The sequence below is a fragment of the Erinaceus europaeus genome, chromosome 7 (assembly GCF_950295315.1).
Source record: "Erinaceus europaeus chromosome 7, mEriEur2.1, whole genome shotgun sequence".
In the NCBI taxonomy this organism is placed as follows: Eukaryota; Metazoa; Chordata; class Mammalia; order Eulipotyphla; family Erinaceidae; genus Erinaceus; species Erinaceus europaeus.
The window spans coordinates 106,905,501-106,929,725 of NC_080168.1; the positions used below are offsets into that span (position 1 = coordinate 106,905,501).

Here is a 24,225-nt window from a genome sequence, read left to right on the forward strand (position 1 = left end):
CTGGACTGACCCGCGCAAGGGGTGAACCACCAGACCGTGGGGCTGCTCCAGGCCCTGTACCACTGCGTTCTTGAAGGAGCCATCCAGCCGGGCCACATTAATCTGCTTCTTGTTGGTGTCATAGCTTGTCCAGAACAGGTTCCGGGAGACCCAGTCCACAGCCAACCCGTGGGCATTTGGCAAATCTGGGGGCACAATGGGAGAGGGGGCTGGTGTGGAGTGTCTACAGGGCACAGGAGGCTAGAAGGTCAAGGGCCAGGCTGGGACAGCACCTGCAGAGACGACAGTCTCCACACCCGTGCCGTTGATAAAGGCCCGCTTGATGGCCTGCGTGCGCACGTCGGACCAGTACACGCGCTGCTCACGGGCATCGTAGTCCAGGACCGTGACGTTGTCAATGTCAGGCACCGTGAAGGAGATAATGTAGTTGTAGTAGGGGGCATCCAGGTCCACGCCCCGGATCTCCATCTGACGTGCGTACAGCAGGAACTTCTTAAACTCTGCGGGGCGGGCAGGTCACTGAGGGTGGCCCCTGTCTCTGTGTTACCCACTGCCTAGACCGAGGGGCCCCCCTCTAGTCCTCTGCTGATCCTTGCCTGTGTCACCTGCCTGCTGGACTTCTAGACTCTTCTGACAGTGACTGCCTCTGTACCCTCCCCTGCCAACCCTTCCAGCTGTCTGATTTACTTACAAACGGGGGCCTGGCTGCTTGACACCTCCACTTACCACAGGCATTTTACAAAGGTTATTTTTATTAGCTAGAGAGAGAAGTACAGTAGCACTCTGGCATACACTGTACCAGGGATGGGACTTGGGGCAAGTCTGCAAGCCCTGCGCTTGACTGTGCCACCTCCCTGGTTGCTAACCCCAGCTGCAGAAGGGGTGGGTCTCCTACCGTAGCAGGTGATGTTGTCCTTGTGGAGCTTCATGAGGTGGGGGCAGGCACAGGAGACCGTGCGATTGTAGTTGATGAGACACAGGTGAGAGCAGGGGCCTCGGCCCCCATTGGCCTCACAGGGGTTGGGAGCTGGGGGTAGGGGAGAAGCAAGGTGACTTGCTGGTCCCTACCTGGTATTTCTCATCCACGATTCCCAGCCTCACCCTCCCAGTGCTAGGATCACGCACTGCTGACCCTTCACTCAGCAGGCTGGCCTACCTCTGCTCAACAAAACCCCTCCTGTTTTCATTTCCTCTCTTTTTTTAATTTATTTTTTTGCCTGCTGAGACCTGTGTCTGCAGTTTTCACTGCTATTGGACATTCGCTTCCCTTTTAGTTTCAGACAGAAAGGGAGAGAAATAGAGATATGCATGGTGCCAAAGGCTTGAACCTGGGTCCTCGTGCACGGCAAAGCGCCCCCTATCAGCAAGCTACTCCCTCCCTGCCCCGTCGTCTCCTGTTCCTAAGAGACCCCTTACCCATGGGCTGCCGGGAGGGGTGGTACACCTGCAGGTCAAAGGGCTGGGTGTTGGTCCTCTGTACCACGGTGACATTGTGGCCAGTCCACTTGTTGGCCTTGGCCAATGTGTTGGTTCGCCAGTCGGTCCAGTACACCTCCCCCCCATACAGCGTCACTGCAAACGGGTGCGACAGGAACTCGTGTCCCCGAAGCACCTCCATGTGACCGGAGCCATCGTAACGGGCTGAGTAAATGGCATCTGACCTGGGAGCATGGTCGGGCACAGTGAGGACGCTGCTGGGGCCTTAGCCTCCAGAGCACCCAGCCCACAGCACCCTCAGCCCTGGGGCTGGGAAAGGCAGATGGAGCAATTATGGAGTGAGACCACATGGTTTAAGGGCTGGGAGTCCAACTCTCAGACCTCAGTTCAAGTTCACTTTCCCCAGGGCCACCATCAGGATTCAGGTACTCCCTCTTGCCCCTGCACAGACTGAGTGCACACAGGAGGTTCTGGCAGACAAGCCTATTCAGGGCCAGCCCTGACTCTACCGCCCCCCCTCCCAGCCCTCACTAGCACCCTCCCCCAGCCCAGCCATGACCCTCACCTTGGTCCTACTGTACCAGCTCATAGACACCCTGCTTCTGGCTCAAGCTCCCCTGGTTCTCACCGGGGTCCCAGACCCCCCCCCCAACCCACCCCGTCCCTTGGGAGGAAGGAGGCCCTGGGTTGGGGGCAGATGCTGACCTGGCATCGATCCAGAGGATGCGTTTCTCCAGGTAGTCCACGGTGAGCCCGTTGGGCCAGCCGCCCGAGCCAGTCTCCCGGTGAATGGTGCGGCGTCCGGCCCCACTCATGGAGGCAGCCTCGATTCGGGGCAGGCTGGCGTCCCAGTCTGTCCAGAACAGGATCCTGGGAGGGGGAAGGGAGGAAGGCCTTGGTCAGGGGCTTGTGGAGGGGCAGCAAGAGATCCTCAGTCAAGGGCAAAGGAGAGTGAGGAGACAGGACAGGTTCTATCAGGCTCGCGGGGCCCATAGGGCCAGAAGAGGACTCGGCAGGGTCCTCACCCATCCCGGGGATCCAGAGCAATTGCCCTTGGGTGTTCGATGTCACCAGCTAGGAGGGTGGTTCGGAGGGTCCCATCCAACTTGGCCACCTCGATCTGGTCCAGGTTACTCTCCACCCAGTAGATGTTGCCTGCAATCCAGTCTACAGCCAGGCCCTCGGGTGTGGCCAGACCGTACTGAATCACCACCTCAAAACTGGTTAGGGCTGGAGAGAGAGATAAAGAGAGGATTGCAGGAGGTCAGAGCACCCTGCAGTGAGTTAGAGACATGTGGAAGACTCAGAAACCCTTGAGGACCCATTCTCAACACTGACAACTGTGCCAATACCTCTGATGCGCCCTGAATTCAACTGGGGTTTCCACACACCCCACCCCCCAAGACCCTCACTCAGGCTCCCTGCTTCACCAGGAGGTTAAATGAGAAGAAGGAGAAATCTGGCTTCCAGAATCCTGGAGAAGGGGAGGTGGGAGAGATCTTCTGCCTGCAGTTCCCTGAAGGGTTAACCCATAAGCAGAGGTCAGAGCAAACTGCTGACAGTGTGGACACTGTCACTGTCTCCTTAGGAGAACATTTGAGATGATTTCATGTTTGCCCTATTATTACAAATAATACAAACTCCCCCAGTAAAATGTGCTTCTTTCGGGTCTCTGCTTGGAGGACAAACCTTCTTTGGCCAATCAATTTAAAATGCCATTCCTTCTCCCTACCCTCTGTGCACCAGCCTCCACTCCCATCTCCCATCTCCCATCTTGAATCAGTGTTTGGTTCACATAATGATGTCCCCACAGCACACAAGCTCCATGAGGACAGGCCTTGAGGTCACTGCCAGCCTGCTGGGCCCAGCATGAACCCCTGCTCAGTGTGGTTCAGTGTGTGTGATGGGTCAGGTCACCCTGGGACAGAAGGTGGGTTGCAAAGACCCCACCCCTAAATGCTTTATTTCCCTGTTTGAGCCTGCAATTCTAGGATTTGGGGAGCCAAGCTCTAGGCCGTTCTAGAGAAAGGCTGATCGTTTTGTTAATTATCAGGCTGGCGGCTCTGCTGACGATAATTATGGGGCGTCAGGCACCGAGACCCACAGCAAAAATCTAACCCAATTAACAAGAGTGTGGAGGATGGTGGCACTCAGGGCTTCTACTTCGGGCCACCTGGACCTGGGCCAGTGGCACTGAATACCCCGTCCCCATCTGCACACACCCCACCCTCTGTCAGTCCCCGTAGCCAAGGGGAAAGTGGTCACCTCCGTTGTCCAGTAGCTTCCCGCGGTAGATCTTGTCCTCCACCACATCCGTCCAGTAAAGGGCGCTCTGGCTGAGGTGGAAGTCCAGGGCAATGGTGTTTCGCAGGCCAGGCACCAGGACGCTGTAGTCCCCTTTATGAAGGTCGATGCGTCGGATCTCATGGCGGTTGGAGAAGATGATGAATGGCTTGAAAGGGTCTGGGGAAGGGCCATGATTTGGGTCAGCAAGGAGTCAGCAGCCACAGCCAGGGCTGGGGCTCTGGTGTCAGGGTGACGACTTCAGCCTCCGACCACTCCCGATGGCTCACCCAGGCTGCGGCAGCTCTCGCCGTCTGGCTCTAGCACCCAGCCCTCATAGCAGGAGCACTTCACGCTGAACTTGTTCTGGTCGCACTTCTGGCTGCACTTGAGGTGCTTGGCACAGTAGCTCTGGATCTGGCATGTATGGTTGTCAGGCCCCAACTCCATGCCCAGTGGGCAGGAACACACGATGCCTTCGCCAGGTGCCACAGAGCAGTTGTGGCTGCAGCCGCCGTTATTCAGGGAACACTGGTCTGGGGGGCAGGAACAGGGTCATCATCAGGGAAGAGGTCCCAAGTCCTGGCCAGTGCAGATGGAGCCCAGCCTGAGATGTCCTGCTTTCCACCTCTGGCCAAGCCTCTGCCCCCCAGGCCAGGGTTGGGGCTGCAGCACCTGCCTCCCAGGAGCATCTCTCCCCTTCTCCAAGAAGCAACCCACATCACTGCCATATCTCACTCTATTGCCCCCAACTCAGCCCATGGTGGGGCCCCATACTGTACTCTCTTCCTGGACCCATTCCTCTTTCCTCGATCACTCCTGATTTTGGGTGTGGTAGGGCATGTCTTCCCCTGGGACCTTTTGACACACCCTGGAACCTGCCAACCCTGACTGGTGACCTATCAGTGGCATTCAGGGCCTGCCCTGGCCTGCCTCACCGCCCTCACCTTGCCTCTACTTCAAGGAACCTATGCTTTGCTTGGCGCAGCAGAAATAAGACTGCTCTGCTCTGTTCTTCATCCCTGAACCACTTTTCATGTGGTGCTTCCTAATTCTCATATTCTTTTTAAAAAATATTTATTTATTTATTCATTCCCTTTTGTTGCCCTTGTTTTATTGATGTAGTTATTGATGTTGTCATTGTTGGATAGGACAGAGAGAAATGGAGAGAGGGAGAGAAAGATAGACACCTGCAGACCTGCTTCACCACCTGTGAAGTGACTCCCCTGCAGGTGGGGAGCTGGGGGCTCGAACTGGGATCCTTATGCGGGTCCTTACACTTTGCACCATGTGTGCTTAATCTGCTGTGCTACTGCCCGAATCCCCCAATTCTCATCTTCTTTTTTAAAAATATATATTTATTTATTGCCTTTTATTGCCCTTGTTGTTTTATTGTTGTAGTTATTATTGTTGTTGTTGAATAGGACAGAGAGAAGTGGAGAGGGGAGGAGGAGATGGGGGGGGAGAAAGATAGACACCTGCAGACTTGCAGGTGGGGAGCCAGGGGCTTGAACCCAGATCCTTACGCCAGTCCTTGTGCTTCATGCCAAGTGCGCTTAACCTGCTGCGCTACTGCCCGACTTCCAAATTCTCATTTTCTTTAGCTCCTTTTAAAAAAGACTGGTTTCTTTTTAATATTTATTTATTTATTTATTCCCTTTTGTTGCCCTTGTGGTTTTTTTTTGTTGTTGTAGTTATTATTGATGTCGTTGTTGTTGGATAGGACAGAGAGAAATGGAGAGAGGAGGGGAAGACAGTGAGGGGGAGAGAAAGATAGATACCTGCAGACCTGCTTCACTGCTTGTGAAGTGACTCCCCTACAGGTGGGGAGCCGGGGGCTTGAACCAGGATCCTTAGGCTAGTCCTTGTGCTTTCCACCATGCGCACTTAACCCACTGCGCTACTGCCTGACTCCCAAATTGATTTCCTTTAATGAGACAGAGAGAGGGAGGGAGAGGGAGCCCAGAGCACTGCTCAGCTCTGGCTTATGGTGGGGCCAGGGACTGAACCTGGGATCTCTAAGCTTCAGGCGTCCAAGTTTGCTGCCTTGGCGACCTTCCTGGTTCATTCCTTTCTTTCACTCAAAAAATGTACTTGTGTGCGAGAGAAAAACTAGAACATCATTCTGGCATGGGTGATGCCATGGATCAAACTTGGGACTTTATACTTGAGAGTCCAACATTTTATCCACTACCTCCTGTGCTACATCCTGGGGTCACTTTTTTACTTTCATTTTTATTTTTTGCCGCCATGGTTATTGCTGGGCCTCTCTGCCAGCAACTGACTCCACCATTCCTGGCAGCATTTTTTTCTTCTTTTTCTTTTTTAAAAATTTTTTTAAAAAAATTAACTTTATTTATTTGATAGAGACAGCCAGAAATCAAGAGGGGAGGGAATGATAGAGAGGGAGAGAGAGACAGAGAGACACCTGCAACACTGCTTCACCACTTGCAAAGCTTTCCCCCTGCAGGTGGGGACTGGGGGCTTGAACCTGGGTCCTTGTGCATTGTAACATGTGCGCTCAACCAGGTGCACCACCACCCAGCCCCTTTTATATCTTTTTCTTAAAGAGAGTGAGAGACCAAGAGAGATGCAGAGAGAGAAGGAGAGACACTGCAGTACTGTCTCACCATGTGTGAAGCATACCCCCTGCAGGTGCTCCTATGGGTGGCCTGGGTCTCAAACCAGGTCCTTGTGGATGGTAACGCGTGCTCTACTGGCTAAGCTACCTCTCAGCCCTACTCACTCATTTATTTTGAGCTTAAAATGTACACCCTCCTCTGCTTATCTTCTCATTCATTCTGCAAAACACACACACACCCCACCCCACCAGCCTGGGCCTCACCGCAGAGCTCTCCCTCATCTGAGCCGTCTCCACAGTCATCGTTGCCATCACACAGCTTGTCAGGGGGCAGGCAGACAGATGTGTTGTTGGCACAGGGATGTGAGGGTGGCCTGCAGGCCAGGGACTCACAGTTCTCTTCATCTGAGTTGTCTTCACAGTCGCTGTCCCCATCACATACCCAAGCTTTGCTGATGCACCGAGCTGAGGGATGGGGCTAGTGTGAGGGACAGGGCTATCTGTGCCCTTCTCCCCTGACTCTGTGGGCTTCTCTAGTAGGTCGTGATTACAAGGCCTTGGGGTCCTCTAGGAACTCTGAGGCCTTTTTTGTCAAGTTGCAAAGAAGGTTTTGTCAGGTTGCAAAGAAGGCAGAAAGCCGCGGGAGGTGTGGAAGCTCAGCTCTGGTGAGGGCTTTGCTTCCCTGGCCCTTTCAAACCTCTCCCTACACATCAGGCACAAGCTTTCCCTGTGCTGCCTTTTGCCTCATGATGTGGTCACTCTCACTCTGCAAATGAGTGCTGGTGCCTTGCTCATGCCCTCTTCCTGCCCACACTGCCCACCCCCAGCACCCTCCAACCCTGCTCTGTACCAGAGTCCTTGCAGCCGAACTTGACGTTGGGGTCACAGACATGGGTCACTCCCTCACAGCTCTTCTCGTCACTGGAGTCCATGCAGTCAGTGTCCCCATCACAGCGCCACCGCAGGGGGATGCAGAGACCATCCAGCCGGCACTGGAACTCATCAGTGTGGCAGCCGCCAGGAGGCCTTGTGGCTGCAGGGGCACAGGCGATGGGCAGAGGAGGCAAGGCCCCAGGTTAACAGAGCTCCTCTTTGCTCTCCTCAGCCATTTTGCTCTGCCCAGCCAGAGGCTGGAAACTGAGGCAAACAGGGAGCATTCTCTGAGTACTGCTGCCACTCTTTGGAGCACCAGCTTAGAACTGGATGTTACACCTCCTGGGACCCCAAGGATCATCCATCCACCTTTCATTTCATATAGAAGAGCACGGATGAATAAGTAGTTGTCTAGGCTAGAGTTCAAATGCCCCACCCTCAGCCTCATCTGTTTCATTTCTTTCTTTCTTTTTTTAAAAATATATATTTATTCACTTTTGTTGCCCTTGGTTTGTTGTCGTTATTATTATTTTTGTTGTTATTGATGTCGTTGTTGGAAAGGACAGGGAGAAATGGAAAGAGGAGGGGAGGATGGGGGGGAGAGAAAGACACCTGCAGACCTGCTTCACTACTTGTGAAGTGCCCCCCCTGCAGGTTGGGAGTCAGGGGCTCCAACCGAGATCCTTCCGCCAGTCTTTGCACTTTGCGCCACCTGCGCTTAACTCCCCGGTCTAATTTCTTTACCCCACAAACATTCTTAAGCACTTGCTGTGTATGTACCTGGCACCAGAGCAAACATGACCAAGTCCTTGCCCTCATAGGACTGAAGTTGGGGGTTGGGAAAGGGACAGTGAGGACAGAAATGTAGAACGCAAGTGCAGGGAGTGATGAAAGCTTAATAGATAAAGCCAGGTCAAGGCCAGAGAGAGATGGGGGAGTAGCTTCAGATAAGATGACGAGGGCACATCTGAGCAGAAGGTTACGTGACCCGGGAGGGTGAAACGTGGGAATCCCTGGTGTTCTGAGAGGAGGGAGCAGCCAGTGCAAAGTCTCTGAGCTAGGCGTCTCTGCAGGGCATGTAAGGAACATGCCCAACAGGTTGCCCTGCTCTAGAACAGAGTAGAGGGAAGGAGATGAGGGGCAGGGATAAAGGTGGGCGAGCCCTGCCAGTTACATCTTAGGCTGGGTGCTGAGTCTGGGCCTGATCTGCTTATGTTCTGCTAGATCACAAGGCTGTGTGCTGAGATCTGGCTCAGGAGGCTGGGGGAGGCGCAGGAGCAGATGACTGTATGAGCACCATCCACGCTCAAACAGCTGCCCCTGTCCATACCACTGTGCACATGGGGATGGTCTCAGTCTGTGCCTGGGTTCCAGCAGCAGCCTCTGAGTTGGCCTCCCTTCCTCGGGGCCCTTGGACCTCTTTGCAGCCTAATCCACTTCCAGATTGTCTCCCTAAAGCACCTCCTACGTTGTGGTATCACCACCCAGCCTTGAACCCCTCGCAAGGTCTCCAGTGCCTGGCTTTCACATGCTGTGGTGATCTGCTTTGGGGACGGTCTCATTCCTGCCTTTTCCTGTACCAGGTCCCCGCTGGCCCCCACAAAAGTGCTGAGTCCTCATCTAAGAATTGCTGCTGGGTTCTCCAGGTCAGCTGGCCTCATCTGAAGACTTCCTCTAATCCGTCTATTTGCAGTCTAACCCCTTATTGGGGCCAGGACCCTGCAGGTTCATGGCCATAGTGACCATGATCATGGTCATGACACCCTGCTCTGTGTGTCAGCTCTTGCTTCCTAGACAAGCCAAGGTTCAGGGGAGGTAGCCTGTCCCCTTTTGCCTGGATCATAAGTAAGGGGCAGGACACTTTGGCCATCCTACCTGACCCTACCCCAGATCTTATGGGCCCCTTCTCAGAATCCCAAGGCACAGTTACCTGTCCCCTAGCCCTTCCCCTAACCCTGGCCTTCTCAGAGCAGCTTTTGAGACTCAGTTACTGTTTCCTGAAGTTTGGGAGGAGCCCTTCAATCCTCTTAAATTTGGCCCCACAGTGGTGTCTCATGCTATCACTATTGTTCCACCAAGTGCACTCTGACTCTAGGAACAGAGGTTATAAGCCAGTGGTCCAAGGATCCCCATGAAAGCGGGGGAAAGACCTTAGCCTACAGTGTTTACAAAACTTTTAAGGGGGCTGGGTGATGGCACATCCAGCTGAGTGTACACATTGCCATGTGCAAGAACCTGGGTTCAAGCTCCTGCTTCCCATCTGCGGGGAGGAGGGGGCACTTCACAAGCAGGGAAGCAGGTCTTCAGTGTCTCTCTTTCCCTCTCTATCTCCCCCCAATTTCCCTCTGTCCTATCAAATAAAACAGAAAGAGAAAAAAAAAAAAGGATTCTGGGAACAGTGGATTCATAGTGCAGGCACTAAGTCCCAACAGTAACACTGGTGGCAGTTAGGAAAATCTATGTGTGTGTCTAACTTTTTTTAAAGAAAATATTTATTTCTTAATGAGAAAGATAGGAGGAAAGAGAGAAAGAACCAGACATCATTCTGGTACATGTGCTGCTGGGGATCAAACTCAGGACACTTGAGAGTCCAATGCTTTATCCACTGCACCACCTCCTGGACCACTCTAACTTTTTCAAAAACTTTTTTTCCCCTTGTTATTTTATTGTTGTTGTAGTTATTATTGTTGTTGCTATTGATGTCATTGTTGTTGGATAGGACAGAGAGAAGTGGAGAGAGGAGGGGAAGACAGAGACTGTGAGAGAAAGATAGGCACCTGCAGACCTGCTTCACCACCTGTGAAGCGACTCCCCTGCAGGTGGGGAGCTGGGGCTTGAACTGGGATCTTTATGCAGGTCCTCGTGCTTTGTGCCACGTGCACTTAACCCGCTGTGCTACCACCTGGCCCCATGTATCTAACTTCTAAGGTTGGTTGACCAGCAGGTGGCTCACCAGGTAGATATACACATTACCAATCTGGGTTCAAGACCCCAGCCACATGGGAGTGCCTGCAGGGGGAACTTCATGAGTGGTAAAGCACTGCCATGATATCTTTCCTTCTCTCTGTGTCTCTGTGTCTGTCTCTCCCTGTTTCCCTCCTTCTCTCCTCTCTCTCTCTCTCTCTCTCTCTCTATATATATATATATATAGTAATTGGAAGAAGTAAAGTTGTATAGACATTAAGCCTCAGTGACAACCCTGGTGAAAAAAAAGGGGGGGTGCTGGGTGGTGGCGTACCAGGTTGAGCACACATATTGTGATGTGCAAAGACCTGGGTTTAAGCCCTTGGTCCCCACCTGCAGGGGAAATGCTTTGCGAGTGGTGAAGCAGGGTTGCAGTTGCCTTTCTCTCTCTCTCTCTCCCCCTACCCTCTCTATTTCTGGCTGTCTCTATTCAATAAATAAAGATTTTTATTTTTTAATAAAAAGTTTTCTAAAATCAATTGCCAGTTGTTATAGGTTGATTTGAGTGCTCTAAAAAGATGTTGAAGTCCTAAATTATAGTACCTATGAATAGGGCCTTATTTGGAAATTGGTCTTTACAGATAATCAATTTCAGATGAGGTCATGAGGGTGGGTCCTGACCAACTAGGCCTACGTCCTTATAGGAAGAAAAAATGTGGACCCAGCAAGAACACCCTGTAAAGATGAAGGCAGAGAACGGGGGAAACACATGCCAACCAAGCGATGCCACAGAAGCCAGAGAGAGGCCTGGGGATGTCTCTCTCACACTGCCCTGAAGGGACCACCCCCACCCCCATCTTAGTCTTAGATTTCTAGCCTCCAAAACTGTGAGACAATAAACTGTTTAACCTGCTCCACTTGATGGTACTGCTTTTTTTTTTTTTTTAATTATTCCTTAGTTTTCTTTTTCCTTTCTTTTTTTAATGATTTATTTTAATGAGAGAAACAGAGAAACACAGAGGGAAATATCAGAGCACTGCTCAGCTCTGGTTTATGGTGTGGTGCTGGGGAATGAACTTGAGACCTTGGAGCCTCAGGCATGAGAGCCTTTTCTGTGACTATTATGCTGTCTCAGTTTATGGTACTCTGTCACAGCAGTTCTGGGAAAACCATATGCCAGTGCTTCAGAAGGGGAATATTTCACATAAAATCTGCATTTCTTGAAGCCAGAACAATTCAGAGTCTGCATCCCTCCATGGAAACAGCTGAGCAACCAGTATCTCTGCACAGGGCCTGTACCTTCCAGTTAACTCAGCCCCCCTGCATCCTAGTTGGGCCCTGGAGGCCTAGGCCCTGGGATCATCACAAAGGAAACCCCTCTCCACTGGCTCCCACTGTCCCCATGTGTTCCCATCCATCGGGACACCATTTTTTTAGGCTACCAGCTTCCAAACACTGGCCTTGTGTTGAGTGCTTTTCATGCATGAGCTCACTGAACCCCCACATCGATGCTGTGCTGCAGGTGCTCCTGTTAACCCCACTTTGCAGACAAAACTCAGAGTCCCATGGAGATTAAGGAAGTTGTTCAAGGCCACCCAGATAGTGAGTTGCAAAGCTAGAGCTCAGACCCAAGGCCACCCAACTGCAAAGTCCTCAATCTAAGATGCTAACAGCATGTATGATAATCTCTCCTCCCACAGGACTGGAAAGTCCCAAAAGATAAAGGTTATCTGTTCCCAGTGAGCAGTGACACAACATCGGGTGAGTAAGTGGGTGTGGGGGAGAGAGGCTGGTGTCACCTCACCAGCCCTTGGGCGCCCACCTTGGTTAGTGCAGTTGGCATGTGTCTCATCACTGTAGTCCCCGCAGTCGTTGTCGCCGTCACAGGTCCAGTGCTCTGGGATGCAGCGGCCACTGTTGCACTTGAACTGGGTGCTGGAGCAGGAGTGGCTGCAGCCGGCCTCATCACTGTTGTCCCCACAGTCATTGTCTGGGGGGAGGCAGGAAGGAGAGAGGTGAGGAGGGGGTCAGCAGTAGCCTTCTCTGTGACCCCAGCTTGGGGCCCACACCCCCACCTACCCCGTTCCTGCCCTCCTCCACCCCTTGTGCCCGCCCAGTTGAGAAAATAACAAACAGAAAAGACACAGAAACTGCATAGGCTGCAGCATGCACCATGGCCCGTGCTGGGGGCACTGGGAGGCCCTGCTCTAAGTCTCAGAAATGCTGGGCTGGGACAGGATGTTCCCTTCCTGTTCTGGCAGGGTATGGGGACAGGTGCTTAGGGGCAAAGGCAGGGATTTCTCGGGTTTCCAGGGAGAGGAAGTGGGTGGTGTCTAGGTGAGGCCTCTGCCAGGTGGAAAGTCTGCTCTGAGAGGAGCCTGGGGGGGGGGCTCATATGCCAGGGTGATGCCTGCAACGGGGGAGTGCCAGGGGCCTGTGTGGAGGCATCTGAGGGGCCCTGCTTCCTAGGCCCTGGGATGGAAGCTTCCTCCATCTGCTCTGGTTGTGTTCCTGCCTCTTTTTAGCCAAGCTGGTTACTCTCCCCTCTTCCCCACTGTCTTCGTCTTCTTGTCCTCACTCCTCTGTCACTTCCTGTTCTCAGAGAGGCTCCTTCTCTTCCACTATTTTGCTCCTTCCTTCTCTCTCCCTCCCCCTCCCCCCATGTGTGTCTCCTGTGTTTTCTCTTTGTATCTCAGGAGCTCTAGGAAGGGGTGCTGTATGGGGGCCTTGGAGGCCCTAGGGTGATGGTGCATGTGCTTCTATGCACTGACCGGCAGGCTCAGGACAGGTCTTTTCATCAGAGCCGTCCCCACAATCCTTCTCTGAAACACAGAAACCGCCAAGGCAACCATTGGCATTCGAGACACGGCACGGATGAGAGGCCACGAGGCACTGACTGATATGTCCTCTCACACGGCAGTCAGGGCTGGGGCCACTGCTGCCACACACCCCCACATCAGACACACCCAGAGCCCCACTGACATACAGGAAGACACACACAGAACAGGCCTCTGGCCCCCGTGGCACAGGGCTGACATCACCTGCAACGTGGCTCACTACCAGGCAGGGTCCCGAGCCTAGAGCCTGAGTCTGGGGGGCACCAGGGATCCCATGAGATGAGGTTCACAGGGAGAAGGGAGCTGGCATTGGGCTGTCCTTGCTCTGCCTTCTAGCCCTTCCCACCTCTGAGGGATGCATAGCTCAGGCCTTGCCTGGTGCAGGAATCACCCGGTGACAGCAGCCCCCCTGCAGCCATCATGGTTCCTCTGTGGCATTTCTAGCTCATCCCTATTTCTCTGGTGACTCCAAGGGGACTTCAGTGAGCTGGAGGACAGCCCACTGGGTGCTGATGCCCATCCCCTCCCACCAGGATGAGGCTGCCACTGCCAACTTTCCAAGGAGTTAGGGCAGGTGAAGGGACTTGAGCTCTTACCATTGTCACATCGCCAGTTAATGTTGATGCATCTTCCATTGTTGCAGGTAAACTGAGTCAGGGGGAAGCAGGTGGGATAGGCTGCCAGAGAGAAAGAGTAGCTGAGTAGGGCCTCCAGAGCACACAGGAAGAGAACATGGAGCAGGTAGGCAGGTCCTTCCCACCACCAGCAGCCCCTGTCCCAGCGGGATGGCAGGGACAGCTTGGCAGGGGCCCTTAACCTGGTATTCTGCCCACCCCCACTCCTTATGAGCAATTCTTTCTTTAGTTTGTTATAAGCCAACTTTTTCAGATAGACAGAGACAGGGAAGACCACAGAGAGAAGACAGAGAGAAAAACCACAGCACCAAAGCTTCCTTCAATGCAGTGGGGGCCAGACTTGAACCTGGGTTGAGCGCATGACAAAGCAGGAACGCAATCCAGGTGAACTATTCTGCCATCACTATCTCTTTACAATAAGCTGCACGAGCCGGGTGGTGTCCTCCACACCTCTTCCCAGCCCTGGCGTGTTTTCAGGCCAGCCTGGCCTTCCTGCTGTCCCTCTCACCACATGAAGCTGATTCATCGGAGCGGTCCCCACAGTCATCATCCAAATCGCATGTCCAGGAGATGGGGATGCAGCGGCCACTGGCACAGGAGAACTGGTTAGGTGGGCAGGTGCGAGCTAGGGACAGGGATGAGCACAAGCGTTGAGAATCCTGCTCCCCCCACATGTACCTTAGTTCCTTTACTTTCCTGCTCTGCTCTGTCCATCAGGAAGTCCTCCCCTGAGTCTCAAAGCCATTTCTCTTAGAGATATATAAAATCACCTATGTGCATAGTACTCTGGTTAAGATAAAATAATATAAAACCACCTCCACATGTGTCCTAGGAGGTGGTGCACTGAGTAGAGAGCCAGACTTGAAAGCATGGGGTCTTGAGTTCAATTCTTGGTGGTGCGTGTGCCAGAGTGTAACTCTGTCACTCCCTCTTATTAATACACACATCTTTAAATAAAAACTGCTGTGTGAGGGGGCTGGGTGGTAGCGCAGCGGGTTAAGTGCACGTAGCACAAAGCGCAAGGACCGGCATAAGGATCCTGGTTCAAGGCCCCGGCTCCCCACTTGCAGGGGAGTCGCTTCACAGGCGGTGAAGCAGGTCTGCAGGTGTCTATATTCCTCTCCCCCTCTCTGTCTTCCCCTCCTCTCTCCATTTCTCTCTGTCCTATCTAACAACAACATCAATAACACAACAATAATAACTACAACAATAAATAAGGGCAACAAAAGGGAATAAATAAATAAATAAATATTTAAAAAAAAAAACCTGCTGTGTAGCCTCATCTCTCCAAGGGTGTCTGGTAATCCCTAACAGAGTCACCCATCTCCCCTTCCTCAAGCCTCACTTCCAGTCTCAACTTGAGCTCTGTGCCCCCAGCTAATCCTGTCCTCCTGGAGGGGACAGCAAGGTGCTCCCGCCTGGGCCCTCCTCTCTTTCCTCTCCCCAGGCACCACCGCTCTATCTTCCTCAGCCTGACTGCCCCCGGCCCCACCACCGCTCTATCTTCCTCAGCCTGACTGCCCCCGGCCCCACCACCGCTCTATCTTCCTCAGCCTGACTGCCCCCGGCCCCACCACTGCTCTATCTTCCTCAGCCTGACTGCCCCCGGCCCCACCACCGCTCTATCTTCTTCAGCCTGACTGCCCCCGGCCCCACCTGGCCACACTGACTCAGGGTGTGCAGTGCGGTCCGCCCCCCAGCCCTTCACACCTGAACAAGTGGCGTTGGATTCGTCCTCGCTGTTCCCACAGTCATTGTCCCCGTCACAGAGCCAGCGGTTGGGGATGCAGCGGTTGTTCTCACACTTGAACCGGTCTGAGGGACAGGTGTGCTGATCTGGGGAGGGGGTGGGTCAGTGGTCAGCTATGGGGTGGGGCCTCCGTTCTCTGAGAGGGCAGAGGCTCTGCCTCTGTGGGGCGGGTGACTCACGGCAGAGGGCAGGGGCCTCGTCGCTGTTGTCCAGGCAGTCGTTGTCCCCGTCACACTTCCAGCGCTCCTGGATGCAGCGGCTGTTGGCACAGGCAAACTCCCCTGGCTGGCACTGGGGTGGGGGCACGTAGGATGGGTTTGCTGTGGGCACCACAGGGACGTGAGGGGTAAGTGAGACCCAGATCGTGGGACAGGTGCTAAGCCTTGCCCCATCTGTTCAATTGCTGCTGTTGTTGTTTAAGATATTTATTTATTTAAATAAATATATATAGTGTTATTTTTATTTATTTCCTTTTGTTGCCCTTGTTGTTTTATTGTTGTAGTTATTGTTGTTGTTATTGATGTCATTGTTGTTGGATAGGACAGAGAGAAATGGAGAGAGGAGGGGAAGACAGAGAGGGGGAGAGAAAGATGGACACCTGCAGACTTGCTTCACCGCCTGTGAAGCGACTCCCCAGCAGGCAGGGAGCCTGGGGCTCGAACCGCGATCCTTATGTAGGTCCTTACGCTTTGTGCCATGTGCACTTAACCCACTGCACTACCGCCTGACTCCCTATTTATTTATTTATTATTGGGTATAGACAGAGAGAAATTGAGAAGGGAGGGGGAGATAAAGGGAGAGAGACAGCTGCAGCCCTGCTTCACCACTCATGAAGTTTTCCCCCTGCAGGTGGGTATCAGGGGCTTAAACCCAGGTCTTTGTGCATTGTAACATGTGCACTTAACCAGGTGTATCACCACCTGGTCCCCTGTCTGTTCACTTGTTTTATTAATAAAGTAATATCCCCTGTGGCTGTGGAGGGGGTTCAGGAGTAGAGCATACTCTGCATGCCTGAATCCAAGGGTTTAGTCCTCAGCACCACATAGGACAAGGGGGTGCTCTAGTCTCTCTCTTTTTAAATTATCTTTATTTATTTATTATTGGATAGAGACAGCCAGAAATTGAGAGGGAATGGGGAGGTAGAGAGGGAGAGAGACAAAGAGACAACTGCAACCCTGCTTCACCACTTATGAAGCTTTCCCCCTGCAGGTGGGGACTGGGGGCCAGAACCTGGGTCCCTGTACATTGCGACACGTGTGTTCAAAGAGGTGCATTGCCACCTCCCAGTCTACCTCAAAAACTATATGGAACGATTTTTTCCCTTAGTGTAAGAATTTCTTAGATATTTTCTTGGGGCTGGAAACTAGCTTACCAGTGGGACACATACTTTACCACATGTACTTATAGCAATGCCCAGTACTAGCCAACTGAAAATGCATCAGGAGAAACAACTGAAGAAATTACGGCTCATTTCTGAAGTGGAATATATTTCAACCACATACATGAGGCTTCGGGTTTGATCCTTGGCACTACATATGCGCTTTGGTGCCCCTTACCCCCCCCACACACAATGAACACATTTTTAAGAAAATTATTCTTCTGACACACTCATGACATAACGTCAAGGGACAAAAGCAGGCAGACAGTAGCACGTGCAGCTTGAGTCCCTTTAAGTAAGCTCATGTTTGGAGAAATGTTTGAGAGGACGGTCCCCCAAGTTAAAACAGAGGTGAAATTTGGGGTATTTTGTACTTTCTCCTTTAGTAATTTTTTTCTTTTAAAGCTTTATTTACTAATGAAGAAGGGAGGGAGAGAAAGAAAGAAAGAGAGAGGGAGCCAGAGGGAGAGAGAGCCAGAACAATGCTCTGGCATATGCAATGATGGGACAGAACTCGGGATCTCATGCTTAAGAGTCCAAAGGTCTACCCACTGTGCTGCTTCCAGTTGCTATGTTTATATATTTTTGTTTGTACAATAAGCATGACCCATTTTTATTTAAAAAATAGAGCTAAGGGGCCAGAGATAGCTCACCCAATAGAGGACATACTTTGCCATGCTCTAGGACCCAGGTCTGAGCCTGGCCACCACATGGGAGCACCATGCAAAAGGGTGATGATCAGTGGGACAGGTACTAAGTAGTGCTATGGTGTCTCTCCTCGCTCTGTCTCCCTCTTGGATACTTACTCTCTATCTAAAAAGGAAACAAAAAAGTTTTTGTGGCCCGGGAGGTGGCTCAGTAGATAAGGCGCTGGACTCTCGAGCATGAGGTCTTGAGTCTGATCCCTGCCAGCACATGTGCCAGAGTGATGTCAGGTTCTTTCCCTTTCTTTCTCATTAATAAATAAATAAAATCTTACAAAGAAAAAAAAAGTTTGGGGTGGAGGGTAGACAGCATAATGGTTATGCAAACAGTCTCATGCCTGAGGGTCCAAAGTCCCAGGTCAATCCCCCGCACCACCATCAGCCCGAGCTGAACAACGCTCTGGTTAAAAATAAAAAATAAAACAAGGGGAACAAAGGGAATAAATAAAATAAATATTTAAAAAAAATTAAAAAAAATAAAAAATAATAAAAAATAAAAATTGCTGGGAGCTGTGATGTGATATGCAGGCACAGAGCCCCAGCAGTGACCGTGGTAGCAATGAAGGGATGGGGACAATTTAAAATGCAGTACCATGTGGTCAAGAAAGTAGCTCAAGGCAGAGCATCAGACTTGCATACCTTTGGTTCCTGATTCAACTCCTGGCACCACACGTACCAGAATGATGCTCTGGCTTCTTTCTCTTTCTCTATCGCCTATGAAACCCTCATACACATAAGTAAGATAAATCCTTATAAAAACACAGCCCTAGTCAGCAAGCGCCACGACACATGTGAGTGGAAAGGGGCAGGAGGCGTTTCTCACGGTGTGATCACAGCTGCATACGAGCCGACACTATCAGCAACAAGCACCAAGCCTCCTCGTCATTACAGTGCAGCCGCGGGGCTGGATTTCTGGTCTCATTTCCAATACTGTGAACTGTCACTTTTGCTTTAATGTGGGGAGAGAAGTGTAAGAGAAGTCTCCTCTCTCCACGGTGTCCCTGCATCACTCAGTTTCCCCTAAGCTTTAGGGCCTCTCCCTTCATCTCTGAAGCCCCTCTTGGCCAGAGCTCTCTCTCCCTGCTGTCACCACCGGGTCCTCTCTGACTGAACCCTCTGGTCTCTTCCCTCTGGGGTTCGCTCGTGGCCCTTCCAGCTGGCCAGGCCCTTCTTACCCAAGCAAGTCACTCCGTCGGAGTCCAGCACCTGGTCCTCGGCACAGGCGCACTGGCGGCTCCCGGGGGTGGCCAGGCACAGGCTGCTGCAGCCACCATTGTTCACCCGGCATTTGTTGGTTCCCACTGCAGAGGAGAGTTGAGGAGGTCAGCGGTGGAGGGAAGGACAGCGACCACCAGGCACGGAGGCATGGGGATGATGAAGAGAGGCAATAAAGGAAGGAGACAGGAGAAAATGAGGAGCGGAGACAGGGGTAGAAGGGGAGCAGGTTCCCTGAGCATCACACTTCTCTCCTCCAACCTTATCTGTCAAGAGGCCAGGAGGTCTCCTCCACTCACTATGCCAGAGAAGTCTCACCCCATCCGGCTCACACACATCCCTGGCCACAGCCTTAGGAGTACCTTGCTGCTGCTGGGCGTCATACATGCGAATCTCAAAGATGGGGGGCCGCTCGCTGCGCAGAAGGGTCACTGTGGGGGGAGCCCCCTCTGTGCCTCTCTCCAAGCGGTAGACGCTGCCACTCCGGTACTCGGTCCAGAAGAGGTAGTTGCCATGGTGACACAGGCCAAAGGCGTGGTTCAGTTCAGGACCCTCGTAGACAATCTAAGAAAAGAGAGAGGCTACTGAGGTGGGAGGCTCAGGTGGCCAAGGGAGACCAGGACCACTGTTCTGCATACTCATTATCCATGTCTTCAGCGTGGGTCTTGCTTCCTCCATTAGCCTGAGAGCCCCCATAGGGAATAGCTCGCTCCTTCTTTTCTTCCTTTTTGCCACTAGGATTATCACTGGGACTCAGTGCTTACATAGCTCCATCATTCCCAGAGGCCTTCTTAAAAATTTCCTTTTTTTTTTTTTTTTGCTGCTGGAGCTATCTGCTAAGGCATGGTGACTCCACTGTTCCCAGTGACATTTCTGTCATCCCTCTCCCTTTTCTTTTGTAGATGTTATAGAAAGGGAGAAAAATAGTGGTCCGGGAGGTGGCGCAGTGGGTAAGGCATCGGACTCTCAAGCATGAGGTTCTGAGCGTGAGGTTCCCCAGAAGCACATGTACGAGAGTGATGTCTGGCTCTTTCTCTCTCCTCCTATGTTTCTCATTAATAAATAAATAAAATCTTTAAAAAAAGAAGAAAGAAAGAAAGAAAGAAAGAAAGAAAGAAAGAAAGGGAGAAAAACAGGGACAGAGAGGAGAGATACTTGTAGCACTGCTTCACTGCTTGTGAAACTTTGTCCTGCATGGCCTGAACCCAGGCCTTTGCGCATGGTAATGTGTGCGCACTGGTGGTCTCTTTCTTTTTTGATAGAGGATGAGAAACAGAGAGAGATACAAAGGTAGAAAGGAAGGAATGGAGGGAGAGTGGGAGGGAGGGGAGGAGAGAGGGGAAACAGAACTGCAGCACTGTTCCACTGTTCATGAAGGTCCCTCCTACAGATAGGGACTGGGGGCTTGAACTCAGGTCCTCAAGCATAGTAACATGTGCACTCTACAAAGCTATCACCTGACCTGGTGATAGCTTGTTCACCATGAGGTACCAGACCCTGAACCTAACAGGATGCTGATGGAGAGTTTGTCCATGCTGCCCTCTCTTGTGCTCATTCACACTCATTCCTATCCCTTCCACATAAGCATGTGCACACACACAGAGGCCTGGAGTGGTGAAGCCCCAGTTCTCTCTCTCGCTCTAGCTCTTCCCTATTGGGGCTCTCAGGAATGCAAACTGGTACAGTTATTATGGAGAACAGTATGGAGAATCCTTAAACAAATACAAATGGAAATACCTTATGGTCCAGCAATTCTACTCCTAGGCATTTACCCAAAAGATATAACGCTGATTTGAAGGGATATATGCACCCCCGTGTCACAGAGGCTTTATTCACAATAGCAAAAATACGGAAACAACCAAAATGCCCTTCGACAGATGACTGGATAAAAAAGTCATGGAATAGGGGGTCGGGTGGTAGCACAGCAGGTTAAACACACATGGCACAAAGCACGAGGACTGGCGTAAGGATCCCGGTTTGAGCCCCTGGCTCCCCACCTGCAGGGGAGTCACTTCACAAGCAGTGAAGCAGGTCTGCAGGTTTCTGTCTATCTTTCTCTCCCCCTCTCCGTCTTCCCCTCCTCTCTCCTTTTCTCTCCATCCTATCCAACAATGATGACATCAGTAATAACGACAACAATACAACAAGGGTAACAAAAGGGAATAAATAAATAAATACTTTTTAAAACAGAAGTCATGGAACAGACTACTATGCAGCAATAAAAAAAATGATACTGTGTCCTTTGGGATAAAGTAGATGAAATAGGAGAAGATTATGCTCAGTGAAGTAAGTAAGCTGGTAAACAACTACAGAATGGTTTCACTCATATGTGGAATGTAATGAATTGAACATACAAATGTGAAAAAAAAGTCAAACTATATCTAAGACGGTGTATAAACTATAGTGGTTATCTACAGGGGTGTAGGTGGGGACACAGACCTTTGGTGATGGGAGTAGTGCCTCCCCCGCCCCCCCCAAAAACTATACTGTAAACCATTAACCCCTCAATTAAAAAAAGTTTTCAGGGCACAGGTAACAGGGGGAGCAATAGCTCCAAGTTAGTCAGGGGCCATATGCCAAAGGGTCTTGGATTTTGTCTACCATAAAGTAGTTTGGTTCACACACTTGATGTGTAAATGTCTCAAGGGGCACTGAGCCACCCCGTGTTCACACCTGCTAGGTGCAGCCATTTTTCACTACACAGAGGCTGTGTGCGGAGGTGCACATGGGCAGTCAAGTCTCACAACAACAAGCACAGTCACAGATACCATCTCTCACAAAGGTGATCCTCCAGCAGCACAGTCCACAGACAAACAGATGTAAAGCCAGCCCTGGATACACAAGTACCACATTAACACATACAGCGCAGCCATGGTCTAGCAATACACAGTGAACACAGGAGTACAGGGGCAGGCCCACCCACCTTCCGGTCTGTGCCGTTGAGCAGTATGGTCTCAATGCGGTCGTAGAAGGCATCCACCCAGTATAGGCGCCCAGCTGGGATGTCCAGGCTCAGCCCATTGGGCCAAAGAACCGTCTTGGAAGTGACAAAGACATCTCGGTGGGAGCCATCCATCCAGGCCCTCTCCAGCCGTCCCCGACGACTATCCTTGGGGTCCTCCTCCCAGTCTGTCCAGTACATCCACCTGTGGGCAGTGATTGGTCAGCACCTTAAATTTCAACAGTCACCCCTGTAAGCCCAATCCAGGATCTGACATCCCAGAGTCCCTCACAGGGGTCCTTCCTGCCCAGCTCATCCTGGGGCCACACATTAAATTAATTCATTCCTTCATTCAACAAATGGGGTGCCTGTTATGGATTGGGCATAGTTCTGGCACTTGTAGGCCTGGTTAGGACTAAGGGTTTCCACACCCTTGCTCTCCTGACACTCACATCCCACCCCCACCCCCCACCCCGGAAGACAGACAAGAAACAATCCAAGCAAGAAGTCACCCACTGAAGAGTGACAAAATCCAGGAAGGGGAGGAGGCTTGGGGGGGGTGGGGGGGAGGTGAGTATGAGAAAGGGTAGTAGGAAGGCCTATTTGAGAAGGTGGCCTTTGAGTTGCAGTTCAGACACTGAGAAGAAGCTAATTCTGCAAATATTTGGGAGTTGCAGGCAGAGGGGGCTGGGTGGAGCAGGAAGAGCTGGAGTGGGAGCAGAGCTTCCAGGAGCTAGAAGTGAGGTGGAGATGAGGCCCTGCAAGTGGCAGGCAGGCCCTAGGGGACGCTGGCCTGAGGAGGAACACAGGTGTCACTCTCAGGATTCCATGATGGGCTCTGAGCTGGGAATGATGGAGCAGATCTCTGTCGTTGCACTGAAGACATCACTCCCCTCGCCCCAAGACTGACGCCTCCCCTTCCAGCCTGATTCCAGCCTCAACATCCCATGTAGGTTGCCTTCCCTTGTTCATATCTCAGCATCCAGTTCCAAGACTGACTGAGTTCCTGCCCCCCTCCCCCACATAGGTCCTGGGAGGACTCACCCATTGAGTGGATCCACCACAATGGCCCTGGGGTGGGTCATCTTGCCCTCAATCAAAGTCTTGCGGGTCTGGGCTGCTTTCTCCAGCCTAGCTACACTGATGGTCTTCTTAGGCCCATCATCCGTCCAGTATAGGTTGTTGCCCATCCAGTCCACGGCCACACCCTCCACATTGTGGATGCCTGTGAGGATGGAAAGGAGAAATGATGGAGAACCCCAAAGGAAGCTCCAAATATCTGCCTCAGACCCTTCAGACACACGTTCCTTGGCAGGTAGTGCAGCAAGTGCTTGTGCTCTGCAGCTGGGTAGGATGGGGCTGGAGGGTGGAGGAAGGAGCTGGAGAAACCATTGCTGTCACTGTGCTGAGACCTGGCACCTCTCAGAGCTTTATGTGGCAGCCAGGAAGCCTGCCAGGTGGACATAGGCACTTGTGGGAGTGTGTGACCTGCCCGAGCTGGAATGGACAGCTGAGGCAACACAATGTGCGTGTGGCTCTGGGCACAAAATGTGATGCCATGTCCCAAGCCTGAAAATCCTGAATTAACAAAATAGATAAAGTAGGAAGTGATTTTTCACTTAGCCAAAGGCTTCATCTCAAGTGCCCTTTAAATAGCAGTTCCCCTGGTATAGGGAACCCCAATCTTTTCCTGATGAGGAGTTAACTTTTGATTTCCCCCAGTCTTATGACTGCTGACAACCAAGGTTCTCCTTGCTGTGGTGGGAAGCAGAGCAGAGAGCAGTGACTGATGAGTCAAGGAGCAGGGTAGGAACAGAACTTGGCAGTTCAGCCGCCTCCATGCAGATGGGTAATCAGAAGACAAGGCTCTGCTGATGTGCCCAAGAAGCTCAGAGGGAAACACTGGGTTCACTCCACAAAGCACACTTCCTGGGCCATGGCGGCATGTGGGCTGGGGCGGCTGTGCATGCTGGCAGATGGCCCCAGCATGCACGCACACGTGCTGCTGCTCCCATTCCAGTTCCCGGCTGTGAGCTGAGTACAGCTCAGGGGCCCAGAGCCAGTGACAGGGAGACCCTGCGTGTTTCCCAGGGCTGGCAAGGCCGGCCTGCACTCCTAACCCATCCATCCTCCTGCCTCTTCCCCGCTCAGCTCAGCCAAGACGGGGGTCATGCAGGGGTCAATCTGTCTGTCCCGTGATCTCCATGCCAACAGCCCAAACAGCCAGGCAGCAGGGACTCTGCAAGTTGAGGCCACTGGGAAAGAGGGAGCTAGGCTGCAGAAGTCCCCTTGGTGCGCCTCCCACCCAGGAGGCCCTACCGTCCTTCAGGATGGTCTCCCGCTCAGTGCCGTCAATCTTCTGGCGGCCGATGAGGTAGCTGGTGGTGTCAGCAAAGTAGATGAAGCCAGTCTCGGCATGGAAGTCCAGGGCTCGGGGGTTCATGAGGTTCTCAATGGGAATCATGTGTTCGTCTGGGACCTTGGCACCCATATCCATGCCCCGGATGATGCCCGGCCGGCCCTTGCCATACACGAGGAACAGCTCATGCTCTGGCTCTGAGACAGGCATGGGTAGGGGTGCAAGGTCAGACTCAGGCCCACAAGCACCATCACCACCCCGACTGAACTAGGTCAGAGAATATGACGATAGCAGGGGTTCCTGGTCACTCAGACTGACAGAAAAAGGG

The 24,225-nt window shown here is 52.1% G+C and overlaps 1 protein-coding gene across 1 annotated transcript in view; it reads right to left on the bottom strand.

The window, feature by feature from the left end:
• The window catches only part of LRP1 (LDL receptor related protein 1), a 94,263-nt gene that overhangs the window by 34,609 nt on the left and 35,429 nt on the right, over positions 1-24,225 (bottom strand). The window contains exons 11-30 of the mRNA XM_007534967.3: positions 23,858-24,094; positions 22,583-22,763; positions 21,521-21,743; positions 18,960-19,161; positions 18,558-18,683; positions 15,480-15,620; positions 15,261-15,386; positions 14,059-14,175; positions 13,512-13,592; positions 11,901-12,068; positions 7,152-7,334; positions 6,566-6,766; positions 4,011-4,256; positions 3,703-3,900; positions 2,463-2,667; positions 2,143-2,307; positions 1,417-1,661; positions 896-1,027; positions 273-500; positions 11-185 (exon numbers count right to left, since the gene is read on the bottom strand). Coding sequence (XP_007535029.1) covers positions 11-185; positions 273-500; positions 896-1,027; positions 1,417-1,661; positions 2,143-2,307; positions 2,463-2,667; positions 3,703-3,900; positions 4,011-4,256; positions 6,566-6,766; positions 7,152-7,334; positions 11,901-12,068; positions 13,512-13,592; positions 14,059-14,175; positions 15,261-15,386; positions 15,480-15,620; positions 18,558-18,683; positions 18,960-19,161; positions 21,521-21,743; positions 22,583-22,763; positions 23,858-24,094 — 3,580 coding nt within the window. The remainder of the gene's footprint in view (positions 1-10; positions 186-272; positions 501-895; positions 1,028-1,416; positions 1,662-2,142; positions 2,308-2,462; positions 2,668-3,702; positions 3,901-4,010; positions 4,257-6,565; positions 6,767-7,151; positions 7,335-11,900; positions 12,069-13,511; positions 13,593-14,058; positions 14,176-15,260; positions 15,387-15,479; positions 15,621-18,557; positions 18,684-18,959; positions 19,162-21,520; positions 21,744-22,582; positions 22,764-23,857; positions 24,095-24,225) is intronic.